Source organism: Peromyscus eremicus, chromosome 18, assembly GCF_949786415.1.
Source record: "Peromyscus eremicus chromosome 18, PerEre_H2_v1, whole genome shotgun sequence".
Taxonomy (NCBI): Eukaryota; Metazoa; Chordata; class Mammalia; order Rodentia; family Cricetidae; genus Peromyscus; species Peromyscus eremicus.
In genome coordinates, this window is record NC_081434.1 from 21284738 (window position 1) to 21305348 (window position 20611).

At 38.3% G+C, this 20611-nt stretch overlaps 1 protein-coding gene across 4 annotated transcripts in view; it reads right to left on the bottom strand.

Annotated features, from left to right (window-relative positions):
- The window catches only part of Lin7a (lin-7 homolog A, crumbs cell polarity complex component), a 135351-nt gene that overhangs the window by 36007 nt on the left and 78733 nt on the right, over window positions 1-20611 (bottom strand). For 3 of the 4 annotated variants that reach the window (XM_059245212.1, XM_059245213.1, XM_059245214.1), the window contains 2 exons: window positions 2971-3042; window positions 472-681 (listed from right to left, as the gene is read on the bottom strand). In XM_059245212.1, coding sequence (XP_059101195.1) covers window positions 472-681; window positions 2971-3042 — 282 coding nt within the window. Of the gene's footprint in view, window positions 1-471; window positions 682-2818; window positions 2896-2970; window positions 3043-20611 lie in introns of all 4 variants that reach the window. The other variant, XM_059245215.1, reaches the window with a different exon arrangement.

The window sequence follows — 20611 nt, forward strand, 5'->3', positions numbered from 1 at the left end:
GGCTATTTCTTGGGGTGGGGTTGTGGTTTGGTGGTGCAGTACTTGCCTAGCATGGGCTTGGTGGTACAACACCTAGCATCGAAACAAATGAACCAACAAACACTCAAACTAAAACAAAACAAAACTTCAAACCCAACTGCTTATAGGAATTTAGGATGAAAATGCATTGACATCATATTCTTCTGAAGACTAATTTAATAGCAGTATTCTGAGGGGGAAATTCTTGGCGATAACTTCTTGGAATGATTTTCCATCTGTTGATATTTACCGTGCATGCGCAAGATGAAATGAGACATAAAAATATAAAAATTACTGCCTTTATAGGTTTGTACCCATCCAACCCCAGGAAACTGGGTGGATACGGGTATGAAATTATTGTCTGTGCTAGGATTTCAAGACTGGCTTCAGTAACGGGAGCGGGAGGGCAAATGTACTTAGAGGGAAACATCTCTGTGTATTTTATCAACATACCACTCCATTCACTGACAGCAGCTGGTCTCCTCTTTTGAGGCCTCCGTGTCTTTCGGCTACCCCTCCAGGGATGATGCGGGAGATATAAATTGGGGAATTTTGTTCCTTTCCTCCCATCACGTTAAAACCCAGGCCTTCATCGGTCTTTGGCAGTTCGACTACCCGAGGGTGGGAGTGACCTTCGCTGGCTGCAAAAGCTGCAACTGTTGCCTGAAAGAAAAGATGGCCTTTTGGTAATAAAACAAGGGAAATAAGGCTAAGTATCTGATCTTCAGGGAACAACTTCTTAGACATCGCGCTAGCATTCTCCTGTAGAAGGAAGAACACAGAATGTCTTCTTTTAGATGCTGTATAGGACTCTTTTCTTTGGTAAACTCTCAGCTAGTTATATCCATCTTTGTAAGGCTTATCTACTAAGAAAAGTAAAATAAAAAACAAAACCAGTGTGAAAGCTTTCAGACTTCTGTCAGCTGCATGCAAATCCTGATTGAGGACTCCAGATACATTTAATACACATACTGCCCATGTAAGTGCTGAATGCGTATTGACCACAAGCATTTTATGGGCAGTCTGTACCATGCTTTTGCTATGGCACACAGTCTGTGTTGTTACCTGCACACACAAGTTCATAAACACTATTCAGTAAACTGATGAGCTCTTTTGTATGTGTGTGGTCATGAAAATACATGTCATCTTGCTATTGCTGAACCACTGGTTTAGTAAATATAAAGGTTTTTATTTTTTAAATTCAGAATGTCTAAAAGAAAATTAAAATTAAAATTGAGTACTAGATCAAAATATATTATTGTTCTACCATTATTCCATATTACTAAGAACGATGTCTTAATAGGTCATTGATTATATCTCTTTTAATTCTACACTAACATTTCAGCTAGTATAATAAATGGCACAGGCAAACTAAACAGCTTGGGGCTTTATACCTAGGTATACAAAATGTTATTTAATATGGTCATAGTTCTATTTTAAAATTAACATATTAGTTTCTTTAAGTTCACGAAATCAACTTACCATTAGTTCCCACCCAATAAAAATAAAATAGTCATTTCAATCAAGAAAAGATTCTCTGCCTGCTCCTTGTATTCCACTTCCATTAGCTTGCCTTAACCACAGTTGATTAGCTGCCTAGCATAAAGTGATTTACTCTCAACACTGTGAAAATATTGATTTCCAACTACTGTACATTCTTTTTCCACACACCACATTATCACATCAATTTAGCATTATGCTACGGCCTGCATTTAATGAAAGATAGTGAATGACATGGAAATAATGGCTTGGTTTTTAGCTACATGCATTTGCTCATGCAAACCCTGCTGTCATGCAGAGGTTTTAATGGCTGACATGGATGCAATTCAGACAGCCCAGAAACAACCAGAAAAATATTGTGTGCTATTGCAACATTATGCTGCTATCCTGCTGTTCTACATTGAATAAGAAATGAGAATGGTAAAACACGACATAATTCACTTTCCCCTTAATTAAACCATGGAGGGATCATTTTTCTGTGTGTGTTCCACTTCAGAACAAGCAAAGCATGATGTAATGGTAATCATACCCTCTATTTGTCAGGGTGAGGGAGGAAAAAAAAAAAGGAGAAACTTAAAAATAATCCACAGTATTTAGTTACAGAATGAAAACTGAAAATATCAGGGGAGAAATCAAAGAACAGGTGACGTAACACAAAGGGATCAGATGAAAAATTCTGAATATTCTCAGTGGTTCTCACTTGTTGGTATTATTAGGAAGTTACAAGCTCTGTGTGAAGAAAGTTGTATTCTGTTAAAAGATTTCTGTATTTGTAATAAAGAAAAAAAAAAAAAAAGGAGCTGCAGAGCTGCTGGAGCAACTTCAGATTACCACCATTGTTTCCCAGTGATCCACCTTCCAGAAAATGTCATGATCCTCTTTCTGTATCCTTTTCAATGGGACCTCTGTAATCTCTGGGTTTGATCCTTTAAGGAACAAAAGCGGTCCCTTGCCATCAAGGTGCCAGGCCTTCCTTTAGGTCAATGCCGCGTTCAGCAAATTATCCACTGCCCAGCGGAATACAAAGAAGAGTGCTGGATCAGGGGGTGTCAGGTGAAGCCTTTCGTGTCTGACTTACATCAGGGCTTTCCGCCTGTGCAAATGAGCTTTCATGCTCTACATCGGACACAGGTTCTTTTGCATCCGCGGGATGTACTAGAAACCATGTAGAACTTGATACAGTGAAGCAGCAGATTTGCTTGTGCCAAATGGACATTTAGTGAGTTTAATGAAATCATTCTCCTTCCTTAAGCTACAGAAGCAGCAGAAAAGGTCAATTTTTCCATTAGGATTTTTTTACCTGGTAAGTAGTACTGGTTCTAGACTCTGGGCTGCCACTGAGGTCTAAATTCTCTTACAGTGTACACACGAGAATACCTGAAACACACACGCGCACAATCAATTACTACATCACTGGGGTCGAGTATACTTTTAAAGTTGCTCAAGTCTTACCTTTGCCGTGGCCCTCGCACGGAATTCAGGGCAGCCATTAACAGTAATCGTTTCATGCATGTATTGATACACCTAAAATAGTCATGTAAAAAAAGAATGTGTAAGAATGTAATAAGAACATCAATTCTTTCATTACAGATAGGACAACAAATTTTCATTGTAGGATGATGGGTGCTCTCTATCACAATGGGTGAATCAATTATCTTGATGATTTGGACCAAATATACCTCCTACTTTCTGTGTGTGCATGCGTGCATGTGTGTGCATGTGTGCGTGCGTGCGTGCGTGCGTGTGTGTGTGTGTGTGTGTGTGTGTGTGTGTGTGTTGGGCCAGGGAAAACTGTTGCATTTATTTAGAAGTCGTTAATCTGTCTGTCCATATATATGAACTACAACAGCCCTTTTATTTCTAACTTTATAAAACTCTATGTTTTAAATATTTTTCTATGTTTGTATATATGTATGTGTAGCTATAAAAATAAGCTATTAAGTTACATGGATAGTTACCTCTTGAATTTGGCAAAGTGTTATAAAAACTTTTCTAAATTAAGATCACAGTATTTTTACTTTTGCTTTAATTCCAACATGTTGGGAGGTGTGTTGTTATTAATGATACACATTTAAAAATTTGAATGCCCAGAGCTAAACATTGTGATAAGCAAACAGGATACTCAGTTACTCCCTTAAGCATGGAGGTAAAACTGGTATTCTAGAGAAACAAGTAAGGTAAGAGATTTGTAGAATTACGGTATCAGCTGTCATGATGCGTTGATACCTTGTACATGATAAAATTGAGGGGAAACAGAGAGGAAGGGGTAAGCCTGGAGTCAGGAGGCTGTTGAAAGCAGGCAGTGGATGGATTTAAGATTGTACTTTATAACACAATTGAGGAACCCTGAGGTCGTGTTTCCTAATACTTTCCACCTTTCTGCCAATCTGGAAAATGGGGAAGGAATGTTTGCTAAGTAGGTTTCTAAGTAGGGGCCTGGCTCCTAATGGAACTCTTTAAACAGCAGATAACACAACTAATTAGTGTTTCAGACACAACGATAGAAGAAATTGTTGGGACATAGTAAATAAAAACTGTTTTCTTTCTCCAAGTCTAGTGAGGAGATCATAAAATCTTTACATCGGTGATAAAAACAAAACAAAACAAAAAACTGCTTCATCTTCCAAGAACTGGAGTGTAGTAAGTGGCTCTTAATGATATAGCTTAAACAAGATACTTGGCGGAAAAAAAAAAAAGTTAAGAATGTTGGACTGTATGCTGTATGCTTATTTTGAATTTAAATAATGAAGTTATAGAATCTATCACATAATGCATAGAGATAAAAAGCCCATTTGGCATTATACTGCAGAATTTTATTTTGGAGAGAAGGATGAACCATTAATTATTTTCTGAAAGAATGAAGTAGGAAAAAAAACAACTTCCACTAAAGGTCTAAAAGCGTATTTCTTCCCTTTAATTATTCTTATGTTAAATGCGTGAGTCAAAGGTTATTAAAAAGAACTCAAAATTTGATTAATTACCATTCAACAATCATTTACTAAGATTTGAGGCTAGTCTCTTAACATATTTAGCTGGCTCCTCATTTATCAAATATATTTGGTGGAGTCTCTGCCAATATTGACTCAGATTAACCAGCTGATGTTCTCAGAGGTAAACTGGTGCAATGGTCTAGCTTAGAGAGAAATGCAACTTCAAACCTATCTTATAGCTTGGAACCTGCCTAACTAATTCAGGTTAATTTGGGTGTTCAGCTTCTGTGGGAAATCTGGAAGGGGTAAGAAGATCCAGAAGTATGTTACTCCATATTCTGCAGGTTACTGAAATGGCTGTTAAACATATTACCATATTATCCCTGAAAGTGCGTTATTTTGCTTCCTTCATAGTTCTTCCACACAAGTGTTCTACTTACTTGTTCTTAGAGCTCATTAAGAGAAGCCACACCCCCTACTGTCTGCTTTTCTTCTCTTGTTAATAAACTCTCTCACCTGACCCTTCTGTCCACCTCAACTCTTTCTGAATGGCCCTTGCTCATGTATGTAATCTCACCATGATCAAACACCCTTCTCTCCAGCTGCCTGGTCAGGTACCCACTTGACCATGTGTCTAGTGTGATTTTGGCTTGTCTCCTGACCTCAAGTGACAAAGCCAGGCCAGAGATCACTACGCAGAACCCAACATTTTCTTCATTTTTTTAGCCTCTCTTGTGTTCTTGGCTCCTGCAATTCTCCAAACATAACAAACCCTTCCACTTGTCCAGATCTTTGAGCACCCTTATAACTCTCATTAAAATACCTCTCCACCTGGCAGGCCTTTATTTACCCAGCTTTAACAGGGTGTCTAAAGACCCAATTCAAGATTTATCTCCTTTGTTAAATCCCCTCCCTCATACAGAGTTACATTTCTCCCTTTTCACTCTGGGACTTCTGAATTGCCTGTGCCTCACACTGATTACCTTTTTCCAGGGAATGTGATGTCTTTGCTTGCATCCATAGACGTTTATAAGAAGCGTCACTTAGCAAGTAATTAAAAGATTGTCACCAACTGATTAAGATGAAAGGTCATCATTTTGTCAGTGGGGAAATGTAAATACTTAATAAATATGGCAAATTAAGAATTCTCAATTAAAAACTGGGTTCCGAAGGGTTAGAACTGTCTAGATAATTGCTCAGACTCTGGAGACGGCTGGCAAACAAAACCTGGCTGTGCAGCTTTCCAATTGTATGATGTTGGTCAGTTAAGTGCTTGATTTCCCTGGGGCTCAATGTTCTCAATCGAAAAATGTGCCTTGCAATGGTAACTTCCAAGCTTTTTGTGAGGATTGGATAAGAGCATAACCGTTTGCCACATGTAGTTAGATAACCAACAGTTTGCTAATAACACTGTTTTCACTGTGGCTGTCTTTTTGATGTTGCTCATCTTATTTGACCCTGGGATCTCTAGGGGAAAATCTCCCAGGATAAACAGTCTATGAACAGCTGTAGCTCTCAACTGGGGACAAATTCGCCCTCCAGGAGGAGACATTTGACAATGTCTGCTGCCATTAAACAAGTGGTAGCTGCAAATGCACATGGTAGCAACTCTGTATCCAAAAAAAAAAAAAAAAAAAAAAATCACCACTGAACAAAAGTGAGTGAGATAGCGTATTAATCTTTTTTTTAAATAATGCTAGCACACTAAATGAAATCCATCCAATGTTATCACCTATCTTTTTATTTCTGTAATGCACAGTAGATTCTGAATGCTTGGTCTTCAGAAGTGAAATAAGGAACATACAATCTTGTGATTCAGTCAGGCCAAAGTTTTGAGATGTGCGTTCTGTTTCCATTAGCTGTTTCAACTAAGGAGCTTCCACTCATTTCCCAAGAGAAAAGATGTATCCTTGCACATCTTTCATGTCAAAGACAACTAGAAGTATGTTTGTATATTTTGAAGAAAGTTATCAGGGCAAGACAGTCATTTTCCCAGCTACCCAGAGAGGGTTCTTAAAGGCAAAAGAGAAAATAGTTGTATATGATTCAGCAAAGGAAAGTGGGGCTTATTACCTGTTGTTTGAATTTTAAAAGGTCTTATTAATTTAAAAAAAAAACCAAACTTGGAACCAGATATTGGGGTAAATGCTGAAAGATCAGAAAGACAAAGGAACAAGCCACTGCCATGTCTCATCTCACCAATTCCACAAATCCTCTCACTGAAATCCTCTGAGTCCTCACTGGAAAGACTCCAGCCAAAAAAGCCTTTAGTTCCTGTCTCTTCACATCTTTTATACCCTTCTCCACCGAGGCATCACTTCCTAGTGCTGGGATTAATGGTATTCTGTTTTTCTCCTAGACTGAGACAATCTCATGTAGTCCAGGGTGACTTTGAACTCACAGAGATCCAGATGGATCTCTGCGTCCCTAGTGCTAGGATTAAAGGTGTGTGCCACCACTGCCTGGCCTCTAGGTTTAATATAGTGGCTTGTTCTGTTCTCTGATCTTCAGGCAATTTTTATTAGGGTACACAATATATCACCACAGTTGCATTTTAGCTTTGTTTGTGATAGTCATCCGCACTTTGATATTCCACAGGCTCTGTGACACAGTATGTCACCACATTCCCCCTTTTTTTGGTCTAAAATAATATTAGGTTATAACTAATATAAGAAAAACTATATACAATAACTACAATAAGTATCTACAGTATATACAGCCAATAATTACATTAACAATGTCCAGCCCATTAATATTTGACAAATTCAGAGAAAATACTCCATTATTTATCTGATTTTGGTGAGTCCAAAATGATGAACCTAATTCATGTTCTATCCTAACTTGTATTACCAACTCAAAACTGTCTTTTGATGTTTTTTGAATATACACATGTTACACTTCTTTAGTGAGTTTCTTTTCTGAATTTGTTAACAAGGAAAACTATAACTATAACTGTCTAGTCTTCAACTCCATCAGATGTCCAAGAAGGAAATAATATTACCTAAGTAAGCAGGAAGTGCAGATAAGCAGCTTCCAAAAATGGGAGCAATGAAAGAAACAGCTGGCTGCCTGGATAATCACCCAAGGTTCCTCTACAATGATGGGGCATCCATCTTCAGCCTACAGGCCTAGTATATCTGACAGACTGATCTGCAAAGCAGGATTTTCTGAAGGGCCTTCCCACCTTGTCTTGGCAAGGTACGGTAGTCCTTTCATTTGTGTCCTGCTTGTCCATTTTGGACAGCATACTGTCAGCAGTCGAGGCAAAGTTACTTTCTTGCCCAATGGTAAACATTTGCTGTAAAGAAAGTAAACTCCATAAGGAGTTTCTTCAATGCCCATCATATTTGAAATATATTGGTGCTGCCAGGAACAGACATGTTTCATTGTCATAAAAAAAAGAATCTGTGTTATTAAAACATCTTAAATGCCATATTCTGTAGATCTCTGAAGTGTTTGAAGATGACCTGTCCATCTAAAATATATGTTTGACCTTGAAAACATACCTAATACATACAAGTTGGACTGCAATAATTAACTACTAACTTTCATTTATTTGTATCCTAAGTAGTTGGTAATAATAACTTTTAAGGACTAGCAATTTGCATTACATTGTTAAATGAGCTGTATAGGTACAATCCTCTGAACAAGATTAGAAATGTATGTACAGCATATTCTAACAAAAATAATCTCAAATTTGTATCAATATACAAAATTTGTATACAATATACAAAAATCCAATTCAATGCAAAATATTTAAAACTAGTAGTTGCTTTTTAAAAGTAGATTCAATAATCTACCTGTTTATCCTATCATTTCTATTTTTTTTCAGAGCAGATTCAATAATCTACCTTTTATCTTATCATATCTATATCCTCATTTTTTTTTCTTTTTACAAACAAGAGCTCTGAATCTAATTTCCTTTGTTTAGCTTTTTTCCTGATCATTATCAATTAACAACTTGTAACCATCCATCCTAAACATTGACAATTATCCATAACCCAATGAATCCCTCAGCTCAGATGTCTAATAAATTTGTGCTACTGCATTTGTAGGCAAATTCCACTAGGCAGGATAGGTTTCATTTCTAGGCAAGTGAGATCACTGCTAGAAGGTTAATGTAGTTTTACCTTCTTTTACAACATTAGCAATTTCCCAACTTTAAATACTTTCACAGGTTCCATAAATATTTAGAATATTTTGATATTTATAATTTCACCCAAGCTGCTGGAAATTTAGAAAGGCAAGTCAACTAGATACAAAGAACAAGACGATGGCATATTGGTTCAGAAAGTGCATTGAATCATGTGTTTGGCTAACAGTTCTTTCTGAGTTATTCTGTGTTAGCCAGTTATACTAAATTATTAAAGGACAAAGTCTACTTCCAAAACTGAAAGAACATTATTTTCATTACTGATTGGTTCTTTTACATTTTTTGTTGTTGTTTTTATTTTTTAATTTTAATTTTATTAATTTTTATATTTTTATTAATTTTACATATCAACCACAGATCCCCCTCTCATCCCTCATCCCGCTCCCCCCCCCCACCTCTCCCCTCCATCCCCTCCTCCAACAGGGTAAGTTCTCCCATGGGAGGACAGCTAAGCCTGGTACATTCAGTGGAGGCAGGACCAAGCCCCTCCCCACTGCATCAAGGGTGAGCAAAGTGTCCGACCGTAGATAACGGGATCCAAAAAGCCAGCTCATGCACCAGGGATAGAGCCTGATCCCACTGCCAGGGGCCCCTCAAACAGACCCAGCTACACAACTGTCTGCTGTATGCAGAGGGTCTATTTTACTTTTCTGTGCAGAATTTTATCAATGAGAAGCTAGCTGGTACACATGAAGTAAAACCTTCACTTTGAGTTCAGTTTACCAATGAAGCCCTCAATAGCATTGCCATTTAGATAGAGTGAAACCAGACAGCTAAGAGTCTAGTATGAGAAGAGATTTTAGATTTGGACCTTCACTTATACAGAAGCTAAACACCACAATAAAAGCTTTCAGTGTACACTTCCCAATCTTGAAAATTCTCAACAATATACAGAGGTAGGAAAGTGTGGTCAAGTCTAGGCTATGAATTTCTCACCCCAAGTCCCTTTTCTAGGAGACCTTAACAGTCCTCATTTGTGAACTGTATTTTCCACAATGTATCAAACAGGCAGTCAAAGAAAGATAAAACACATGACTTTTTGGCATAACTCATTATTCATATGCTCTAGTTGTAGTAGTTACAATAGCTTGTATTTCTATTATCACTAGCTCCTGCCTAACAAAGATCTTTTTTTTTTTTTTTTGGTTTTTCGAGACAGGGTTTCTCTGTGTAGCTTTGTGCCTTTCCTGGGACTCACTTGGTAGTCCAGGCTGGCCTCGAACTCACAGAGATCCGCCTGGCTCTGCCTCCCGAGTGCTGGGATTAAAGGCGTGCGCCACCACCGCCCGGCCTAACAAAGATCTTTATAATGATATCTTTAATAGGTAAATGCTTGGCTGGCTGCAAGTTGAAAGTTTTTCTTTGCATTTAAACCTAGACTTTGAGTTTTTCTGTCTTCTACTATAATAGAAGAATAGTTTTGTTGTCTTTTGTATTTTGAGGTTATTTAAATATTTCTGTGCTCACCCAACGTAATCAGCATTTTATCTCCCCATCACAGTTTTGCCTGGCTACATGACTCAGTTGCGTTCAGGGAGAATTAAATTAGGATTAAGTGGGATGCCTCTAGGAAGCTCTGTTCTTTCTCCATTTTCTTCCCTAGGGTGCATATGTCCAGTGTAGTTGCAGACATCAACTTCCAGAGAAGGGGCATGGAAATGTATCATCATCAGATGTGATTAATTGAGGGCCTTGAGTCTATGGCATATATGGCCACTCATTTCTCTGCTTGCTGCAATAATGAAAAATGGTATTTTTAGGAGGCTGGAGAAATACCTCAGTGATTGAGGACCCAGATTTGCTACTCAGCACCCGCTTGTCACCCTACAATGGTCTGTGACTCCAGTTCCAGGGGATCTGATGTCCCCTCCTAACCTCCACTGGCACCAGGCACACACCTGGCAAGTAGGCAAAACATCCATGTACCACAAACACCAAATAAAAATTAAAATAAATAAAAATTTTAAAAAATATCATTTTTAAGTCAAGCCAGCAAATTTAGATTTTCCTGCTGCTCTTGGCCAAGCATTCCCAGTTGCTATATTTTCCAAGTAAATTTTGTATAGAACCATGCTATCTTTAGTTGCTTTTCTTGTATTTCTTCCAGTGCTGGAAGTTATGATTTTGTTCATTAGAAATTAGAATTTTCTAATATAAAGAACAAGATATAGAGAACAAACTAAGACACAGTTTGAAAGAAGCCAAAATGAACTCTTCGCAAACACTGTTAGGGAAGTGAAAAGACAAAATGACCGGGACAATAATGCTTGCAAGAAACTAGCTTATCCGACAAAACCTTCCTATCCAGAATGTGTAAAGAACTCTTGAGGTGGTTTATTAAGAAAAATCATATCAAAATATGATAATTTTAAATATCACTAAAATATTTGAGCAGGCATGTCATCAAGGAAGATACACATGCATGTGTGGAAAATACGAAAAGATAGTCATGAGGGAAATTACAATTATAATAATAACTATATCAATCTGCATACTTACTAGAATGTGAAGTTTAAAAATATGAACAATATAAAATGTAGGCAAGAACTTGGAACAATGGAAACTTTGAAGCATTGCCAGTGGGCATATAGAATGGTACAGCCACTTGAGGAAGGATGATAACAGTTTTCTATAAAGCTAAACCCACATGTACTCCAGAAATCCATTCATCTACTCCTACCTATTTGTTCAAGACAAATCAAAGTTGTGTTCACATAAAAATGAGATGTGAGTGCCAAATAACTTCTTTGTTTGCAATCGGCTTAACCTGGGAACCGTCAGGCTAGCTTTCAGCCACTTCGTGGAAAATGAAAACGGCACTAGACGCAGCTAACTCGTGAGCAGGAAGAGCAGGAAGCGATAAGCATTCAGCCTAATAGGAACAAACGGGGGAGAAGGAAAGCGCACGTGACCAGTGAGGTGGCCCAGTGTTCATCACACTGGCGTGTGCATTACCACTGGGTAGAGACACGGCTTTTAGTTAGGAGTGTCAGGAGTTTTGAATGGAGTTCTTGATTCTTCAGCTTTGAAGGCTCATCATCAAATTAAGAGAGGGTATTTCGTGTGGCACCTTACTTTAAGATATTTAAATATTTCTATCTCATTAAAAATTAAAACTGGACGCCGGACGGTGGTGGCACGCGACTTTAATCCCAGCACTTGGGAGGGAGGCAGAGCCAGGTGGACCTCTGTGAGTTCTAGGCCAGCCTGGTCTACAGAGCGAGATCCAGGACAGGCACCAAAATGACACAGAGAAACCCTGTCTTGAAAAAACAAACAAAAATTAAAACTGGACTCTATGTATTCTTTTAGAGCTATTGGCCAGCTGAATAATCACACAACATTCACAAAACTGAGCCCTGAGGTATTTATCACAATATGTAAAAGCACTGCAGATTTTCTGAGACTGTATTTTAGTGTGGGGAACATAGGAAACATGAGTCACTGGCTTACTTATGCCTCTAAATTTAATCCCACTCAGGAGGGTAGAGTCTGTGTCTATGAAATTAAGGCCTTGATATGAATGTGCATACTAATTTGATATGACTAGACGATAATCAAATATATAATGGCAACTTAAATGAAACACACAAAACCTCAATTTAGGGTATGCATATGTATGTCTAGATGCATAGATATATGTGTATATACATTAACAGAGTCTCACATAACCTTGGTTGGTCTCAAACCTTCTATATAGCCAAGCATGACTTTGGATTTCTGATTATTTTGCTTCCGCCTCCAAGCACTAGGATTACAGATACAGTGTCCGACACTCAGGGCTCTGTACATAAAAGGCAAGCACTCTGACCACTGAGCAACTTCCCCAGCCACATTTATGGAATGTAGAAACAACTTCAGATGAATTGAAAATTGATTCCTCTCGTAAGGAGGAGATTACTCCAAGGTAGAGAAAGACATTCTATCTTCAGTGTCTTACCATTTGAAACAAGGGCATAGGTTTAAGTTTGGCTTAAAGCTGTAATTGTCAATTTATCTTTTATATTTATTTTCATAAATTATTTTGCAGTTGTGGAAATCAATATTTTAAATGACCGTTTTAGAATTCTTATAAACTAAGGAATTTAGATTATAAACTTTGATATCTGGTGCCAGTTATTATTAAGTGGCACACACTATTTACAAATCATGACTATTCGAGTCAGACGACACCATTCAAATCAATCTAGAGAAAGGTCCAAGGCAATGGAATCCCACAGTATACTTTTTAATGTTTCTCTGAACTCATTAATTGTATTGGAAATAATATCATAGTATCACTTACAATTAAAGACAAAATAAGATACACTGAATTTAAAAACCGAAGAAAAGCACGATGCTTTGGAACTGAAAGCTTCTGACTTGCCTCACACTTTTTAGCTTTTGCACCTAGTTTAATTTGCCGCCCCACCTGCTATGAAGGAAGACCTGCTCGTGTGGTTGTTCAGCACCCAGCAACTGTATTATTCACTGGCTTAACTAGTGGTGGTGATAATGTCCCTAAAAGTGTATGAGACAGCCGTGAGACAGGCTGAGAGAGGCAGGTGTGTGCAGTGCTTTTATTTTATGTTGTATTGTTAGGTCAAACCAGTCAGGTTTGATTCAGACTAGAAGAAAAGAGAGGCTCGCCTCGAGTGTCTGGGCCCAAGTGGCATCTTCTAATCTCTGTCTTTCCAGAAAGAGGTGCATTAGGGGCTGGGCGATGGTGGTACATGCCTTTAATACCAGCACTCGGGAGGCAGAGCCAGGCAGATCTCTGTGAGATCGAGGCCAGCCTGGTCTACAGAGTGAGCGAGATCCAGGACAGGCACCAAAGCTACACAGAGAAACCCTGTCTCGAAAAACAAAACAAAACAAAACAAAACAAAACAAACAAATAAAACAAGAAAAGGTACATTAGGGAAGATCTGACAAAGTGGTACTATATCTTTCATTTCCGGTAGTGCTCTCATTGTGCTTCGTTGGGCTGGTAGGGTCAAACAGAAAGAGCCTGCAAAAGAGAACACAGACTCACCTGGACTTCAGCTACACTAAGCTCTGAATACTAAAACCTCAAGCCTAGTTCTCACAGTCCACACATATACGTATGTCTAAGCTCAGCTCCTTATCTCGGGCACTCTGCTGCAAAGAGATCCATGCCATTTCCAGTTTACTTTCACGTACATTATCTGGACTACAGCTGTAGAAAAAGCTGAGTGGAAATCGTCTAAAATTTGTTGCCAATCTTACATGTTAGAGATGAAAATGGCGTTACCAGATTGAAGGAAAACGTAGTCTCAAATTGTAAGTGATCTCCAATGTTGGGATATAGATGAAAATTCAGAAAATTTGGGGCAAAATGATGTCCTTAAATATATGATCGTTTGCCTACTCAATTTGCAAAGAAACGAAGGCTCTTTTCTGAATTACTATTTACAGATAAAGGTTATTGAGAAAAGCACATTGAGAAACTTCTCTAGTGTTCTACCACCTAAACGATATGGAAAAGATACAAGGATTCTTTGGGATGGTATTTGAGAAAAAGAAGATTAAATGTTCCCTCTAGCCTGACAGTAAATGGCTTTCCCTTTGTTTTTAGTGTGAAAATTCAGAAGGATGGATGAGAACTGCAGGTATGTTACATAACACAATCCTTAAAATCTCTACTAATTTGGAAAATTCTGGAAGTTATTTTTAGCACTTGTTTTAAGTGAATTAAAATGACTAGGCAATATACTTAATTTTCCAAAGGGAACAGAAAATACTTGTTCAGTTTTATGGCTTCACAACTAATTATTCTGTTATATAAAAGCAAAATAATTAGTTGTAGAACTATAAAACTGAAGAATGACTCTAATTTTAAGAAACTGTGCCATTAACCTTTATTTCACTGCTTATTTTTATAATTGGTTTATAATTCCAGTGGGTAGTTAGAACATATCACTTTCATAAGGTAGCACACACTAATGCGTATGGATAAGTTAATAACTTCAAGGAAGAAATAGAGAGCACAAATAACAGCAAATTTCTGCAGGGTCCATATGGCAGGTGGCCAAGCCACCAGGGAGAAATATCTTTCCTTGCAGTTCAAACAGAATATTCCCTTGAGGCAGATATTCCTGTCCTGTTCTTGTCACACAGCCAGACTCTCCTGTGACAGGAAACGCCTGAGCAAAATTTTGGGAACATGTCATTTCCAATTAGTGTTACAGTATTTAAAGTGAGTGGATTATTTCCACTTGCTTATTTTGAGCGAGATTAAAAGACGCTTTTTCTTAAGATTGTTTGTTGGCTGGTTGGTTTTCGTTTAAAAATTCGGTTGGATTAGGTGACTAGAAATCTCACCAAGACCCCCAAGGCACAAAGATGTTGGTTCCGAAGTTTCGAAATTTGCCAGAGAAAGTTTGTAAAATTTGTAAAATCTGTTCCACTTAAAATACGACTTTGTCAGGAAAGTGAGTCAACCGTTTTTGGAACCTTTAGTTTTGGAACCTTTAGGTGTCTGATGTCATTGTTATAGAAGCCATATCGGCTAATCACATGAACGCCAAAGAAAAGAAAACAACTCCAGTTACTTTGAACTAGCCTGATGATTCAGTTGATTGGAATTAAAATTATAGCCAGTAAGGCTGTCGGATGTGGCAATAAAAATTCTGGATACTCAATTAAATTGGAATGTTAGAAAGGTGATAAATAAATTTGTAGTTCATGTTATGCCATATATACTATTTGATATATGTATATTTCATAGCTAATACTCCATCACAAATGCATTAAGGTTGAAAAGGAGATTATAGTCTTATCAGGGAGCTGTTAGTCATGCAGCTAAGGGGGAAACAGAATTTGGTTATGTTTGGCTCCAGAGAAGAGAAGGTGAAGAGAGGCTCAGTAGGGTCATGGTGAATGACGTGAAATAATGAAGTTAACTTGGACAATGTCATCTGATTTCTGATCTTTAAGAGATAGTTTAGCAGACAGCTAAGTATGTAGGCGTGGTACTCAGAGGAAAACTGTAGGTTATAGAATATAATTTGTGAATCTTCTATTTAGTTGTCTTACAAACCTCTGTGTCTATGTGGTCCTCTCAGAGAAACACACAACAAGAAATTGAGTCAAATTCAACACCTACTTTCTTTTAAATAAGCCTAGCCTTCATCCTATATTGAAACCATTGAAACAAGCAAATTATTTTTTAAATTGGGGTAACTTACATATGTTCATTTTTCAGTTCAATTATATCTCAGGAGAAGAAGATAGAAGTGTAACACAATTCTTAAATGGTGTTATTAATTAAAAAAAAAAAAACAACTCAGTGCCAGCTATTGGGGTAAATTCTGAAAGATTAGAGAGACAGAACAAGAACATCCAATCTCACCTTGCCAACTTCTCAGTTGATCTTGTTTCCTCAGGCTGAAAGCCTCTAAGTCCTTATCAGAATGGATCTCAGCTGAACTGCTGCTAAAAAGCCTAAAAGTTTAAAAGCTTCTAGTTTCTGGTTTTCATGCCTTATATTCCTTTCTGCTTCCTGCCATCACTTCCTGGGATTAAAGGTGTGTGTTACCAAGCCTGGCTGTTTCCGGTGTGACTTTGAGCTCACAGAGGTCCGGGATCTCTGTCTCCGGAATGCTAGGATTAAAAGCTTGAGCTACCCCTGCCTAACCTCTATGTTTAATATAGAGGCTGTTCTGTTCTCTGATTCCCAGGTAAGTTTACTGGGGTGCATAATATATCAACCACAAAGAAGCAAACTTTTAAGAAGTGACTTTTAAAGTAAAAATAATTTACCCACACCACAGAAACTGTAAAATATAGAACTATACAAGCAAGGAATTGAAATAATCTGTAACTCACCCCAGAAGAACAACTGGCAACAGTTTTTGGTATTTACTCCTTATCCATTTCAGTTAACAATTTAAAGTATCACTTGCTATTATATTCTTTTATAACCATTTTTTAATCTTTTAGAATGATCTTAGAAATTGTGACATTAGGCCTTAAGTTGAAAGAATATTGAAGAGCCAAAAGTATATGCATTCCCAACATTAATAGATATCAATATATTGTCCATTCCATAAAGTTTTACAAACTGCAGCAGCATTTAAAAAAAATCTAGTCTAGTCTGTCTACAGATGACCCTAAAAGCAAGTCCACTCCTGTTGGAATGATCCAGATGTCCATCAATGGGTAAATCAATAAAGAGAAGTATAATTCTAGAATGAATTACTACTCAACAATATAAAAGAGATGAATCATTGATTCATGTGACAGTATGTATGATCTTTATTCTGAGTGAAAGAAATTGAACAGAGAAAGAACAACACTATATAATTTATTTATGCCTAATTTGCAAGAGATCATTTATCAGAATTTAGTGCTAGATTCACTGAATGTCGTTAAATTATAAGAGGAAATTCCAGCAATATCACAGTTCACCATTAATAATTTATTAATTTTCAGATTGTCAGAGCTTTAGAATACTATTGAATATTAGAAGTAAGGCTATTTCAGAAAATTTATCATTGAAAGAATGAATGTAAGTAATGTTATTCAAATTGTAAAACAAAATCTCTCCAATTGACACTCTGGGGTTCATACTAATCTCTGGGCTTTTTCTTTAGCAAAATAATTGCTGGGATGGGATCTTAAACAACGCAATGACCATTCTGCAGCTGATTGTCTGGTGGCTGTTTTATCCTGATGGGATTTACTTTCCAGTCCTGAAAGAGAGTTTTTGCAAATCCTTCGGGTACATTTGGGTTTGTGAATGGTCCATTCCCAGCAATGTTGGCAGGGACTGATTCCTTCAGAAACCAGAACAGCTGAATAAGCTATAAATATCTTTGAATTTGGATGAACTAATTGGCTTATTCTTCACAAATGGCATGCAGATTTTTATCCTTTGAAAGAGGTAGATTAGGATGTGCTGTTTAGAGGTCCAGAGGCACATCTTGAAGTTTGGGAATGGTTTCTGCAGAGTGGATGTTGTGGAGGAAGCTAACACCCTTTCTTCCCTAACTGGGATGACTACAAAGCTAATGTCACCAAGATTCATCCTATCCTGGGTCTTCCTGACACCCTTCAGAGATTGCAGTCCCGGGAGAAGTGTAAACTCTCCTCTGCTACCTTCAACAGACCTCTGAGTGTGGCCATTCAGATAGAAAAGGCTGTTAGGTATGTCCTGAGCTGCTGTGGAATTTCCTACTCTTCATTAGCCAATCTTGAAAGAACTGAGTCTTCCCATGCCTGAAAACCTGTTTCAGAACTCAAAGTCTAAGAATAATTACTGTGTCTGGTTTTCCACACTACTTCTGATGTCTAAGGTTTGTGTTCCTTGTACTGTGCTCTGTGTGGTCCAGAGAATGATTTAGAATAGCTGTGGTCCACTCGTAGAACAGATGAAGATCTGATTGTGCTCTTGCATAATCATATTCCTTATTCCTGCTCTTGATAAAGTGGAGGAACTTCGGTCATTTCTGTCCTCCTGTCCAGCTGGATGTTCTTAAAGTGCCCTTCCTGAGACCCATGATGGCAAACAAGCAAGAAAAACTGTTTTATACATCTATAAATGTCTCTCAAAAGAGTGACAGAAGTTGTGCCCATATTTGATGATGATGAGGTCACTCAGGAAACCTAGACAGGTGGCATAAATGCCTTTTGCCTGGACTCCTACCAGAACTGCCAGCTGGGCCGCTGTATCTGGTCTAAGGTAAGTTTCGTTCTGGAAGGCTTAGCTCTGGTTGATCTGCAGTGAGAAGTAGATACATCCTTGGATCTCACTGTCCTGCTGTGTGCTATTTTCTTGCTTTAACTGGACAGCTTAACATTTTGGGGGACCCTTTGTTCTCAGTTACAGAGGGTGGTACCCAGAGGATCTCCACTTACAATCTGGCATGATCTGTCCATTAGTTAGGTGATAAGTTATCTCTGGAAGAGCAGGATATCAAGCCTAGATAAAGTAGTTCTCCTGGTCAGAAAGCATATCCAACTCAAATGTGCCCAGAGCAGACAGTTATGTGGTATGTCTATGAGGTACATATGCAAGAGATGCAAAAAACATCTTATTTTATCTAGATGATATGTATAGTCTTATATTTTAAATATAGAAAAGGTTTTCCATGAATTTAATACTCTTCACATTATCTTAAAGATGGTACCATATTTAATTTATAAATGTACCATCAAATGTATATAGACAGATAATTGAAAGATAAAAAGCCACTGTTTATTTACTGACTGCTCCATTTATGAATGCTGAATGTTTGTGACCCCTTCCAAAATTCATATGCTGAAACTTTATCACTGATTATATTAGGTTTACTAAAGACTGATTGGATAGTAATAGTAGCTTTGAAAATAGATCTCAACATAGAGAAAAGAAAGATTTGGTTCTTTCTTTCTTTCCTTCCTTTCTTCCTTCCTCCCTCTCTCCCTCTCCCTTTCTTCCTTCTTCCCTTTCTTCTCCCTTCCTTTTTCATCTATTTATTCTTTTTCTTTTTGTGTACATGTGCATGCTTGCTTGCATTTTTTCATGTTTGGGAAAGTACACTTGTGTGGGAGCCCACAGAGGCTTCCTAGTGAGAACTTACTCAAGGTCAGAGAATCTGAGCTTGCTTTTACCCAGCAAAGCTGTGTAAGGAGATGATTTGGCCATGGGTGTGTTTACCAGGTGTTTGGAAGGGTCTACACTTGGCTGTACTGTGTGCTTTGATCTTGCAAGGGGGAGGTCCTTTGCTCCTCCCCTTGGCATGTTATAAAAAGCCCTTTTCAATAAAAGACGGGTGTTGGGTATTGACCCAGGCACTCCTGAAGCTATCCTGTGTTTCTGTCTTTCTTCTTTTTAACCTTGTCTCTCTTTCTATCATTTCTTAATTCCTCTCTACTCTACCTAAGAACCCTTTGAAAGGTGGGAGCCAGACTCCACAGATGGCACCCAACGTGGGGCTCAGAAGGAACACCTCAGAGCAGGGAGCATGTCCAGTAATTAATTGAAGGAGGTGGTGATATTCTAATCTTCAGGAATAAAAGTGTAAATATAAAGCAGAGGAGTTAAAATTAGGCTGCAGCAAGTATCTCTCTAAAATTGTAAAAAAGTTTTGGTGAAGGTTTAACTTAGGGTAGAGTAGTTTTCTCCCAAGCACAGACAGGACCTGAGATGCAGAAAGCAGGTCTAGGACTGAGCAGACACTGCGAACCTGGCAGTCCCAGTACAAATAGCTGCTTCAGAGATTGCCAGTTTCAGAAGCCCCTACCACAAGCAGCGGCAGCCAGGGATCAGCAGCTGAGACCTGTGGATTATCATCAAGTTCACAGGCAGTGGACACTAAGAGTCAGCACAAACAGCGAGGTCCTGCATGCTTTCTGCCATGGCTGAGCCTCAGTGAGGAGAATGCAGTCAGCCAGCTTGAGGACATGGCTTGAGGCTACGTGCAAATGGCAGGCAGAGGCTTGGAGTGCAGCAGAAACTTCAGACCTCAGTGGCCAGAGCAGATCAGAGCTGGACTCCCGCAGACACTCCCCTGTGTGTGTGTGTGTGTGTGTGTGTGTGTGTGTGTGTGTGTGTGAAGACCAGAGGACAATCTATGGCATTAGTCCCCAGATTATTATCTTGCTTTTTGAGACAAAAAAAAGTTCCCCTTGGTCTGGAACTTTTCCACTGTGCTAGGCTGGCTTCTCAGCCAGTTCCAGAGATCCACCAGTCTCCATCTATCTTTATATCCCTAGTTCATCACACATAGTTTTATTCTGCGGTATCCAGGGAATCAAAGTAAAATCTTGGAAGACAAACACTTTACTGACTGAGCCCTCTCTACTTTTAGTCCTTTGCCAGGGAAGTTATCCAATGGTTGAGGTTATAACTGTGTTCACTATGACCAAGTAAACTTTTGCCAATGCTACAGTGGGTGGGTGAAGCTCAACTTCATTGCAGGATATTTGAAAATGTGAAAATGTGCTGCTGTTTTACCTTACATGCCTAGGCACCTTCTGATTGCTTTAATAAAGAGCTGAACAGTCAACAGCTAGGCAGGAGAGG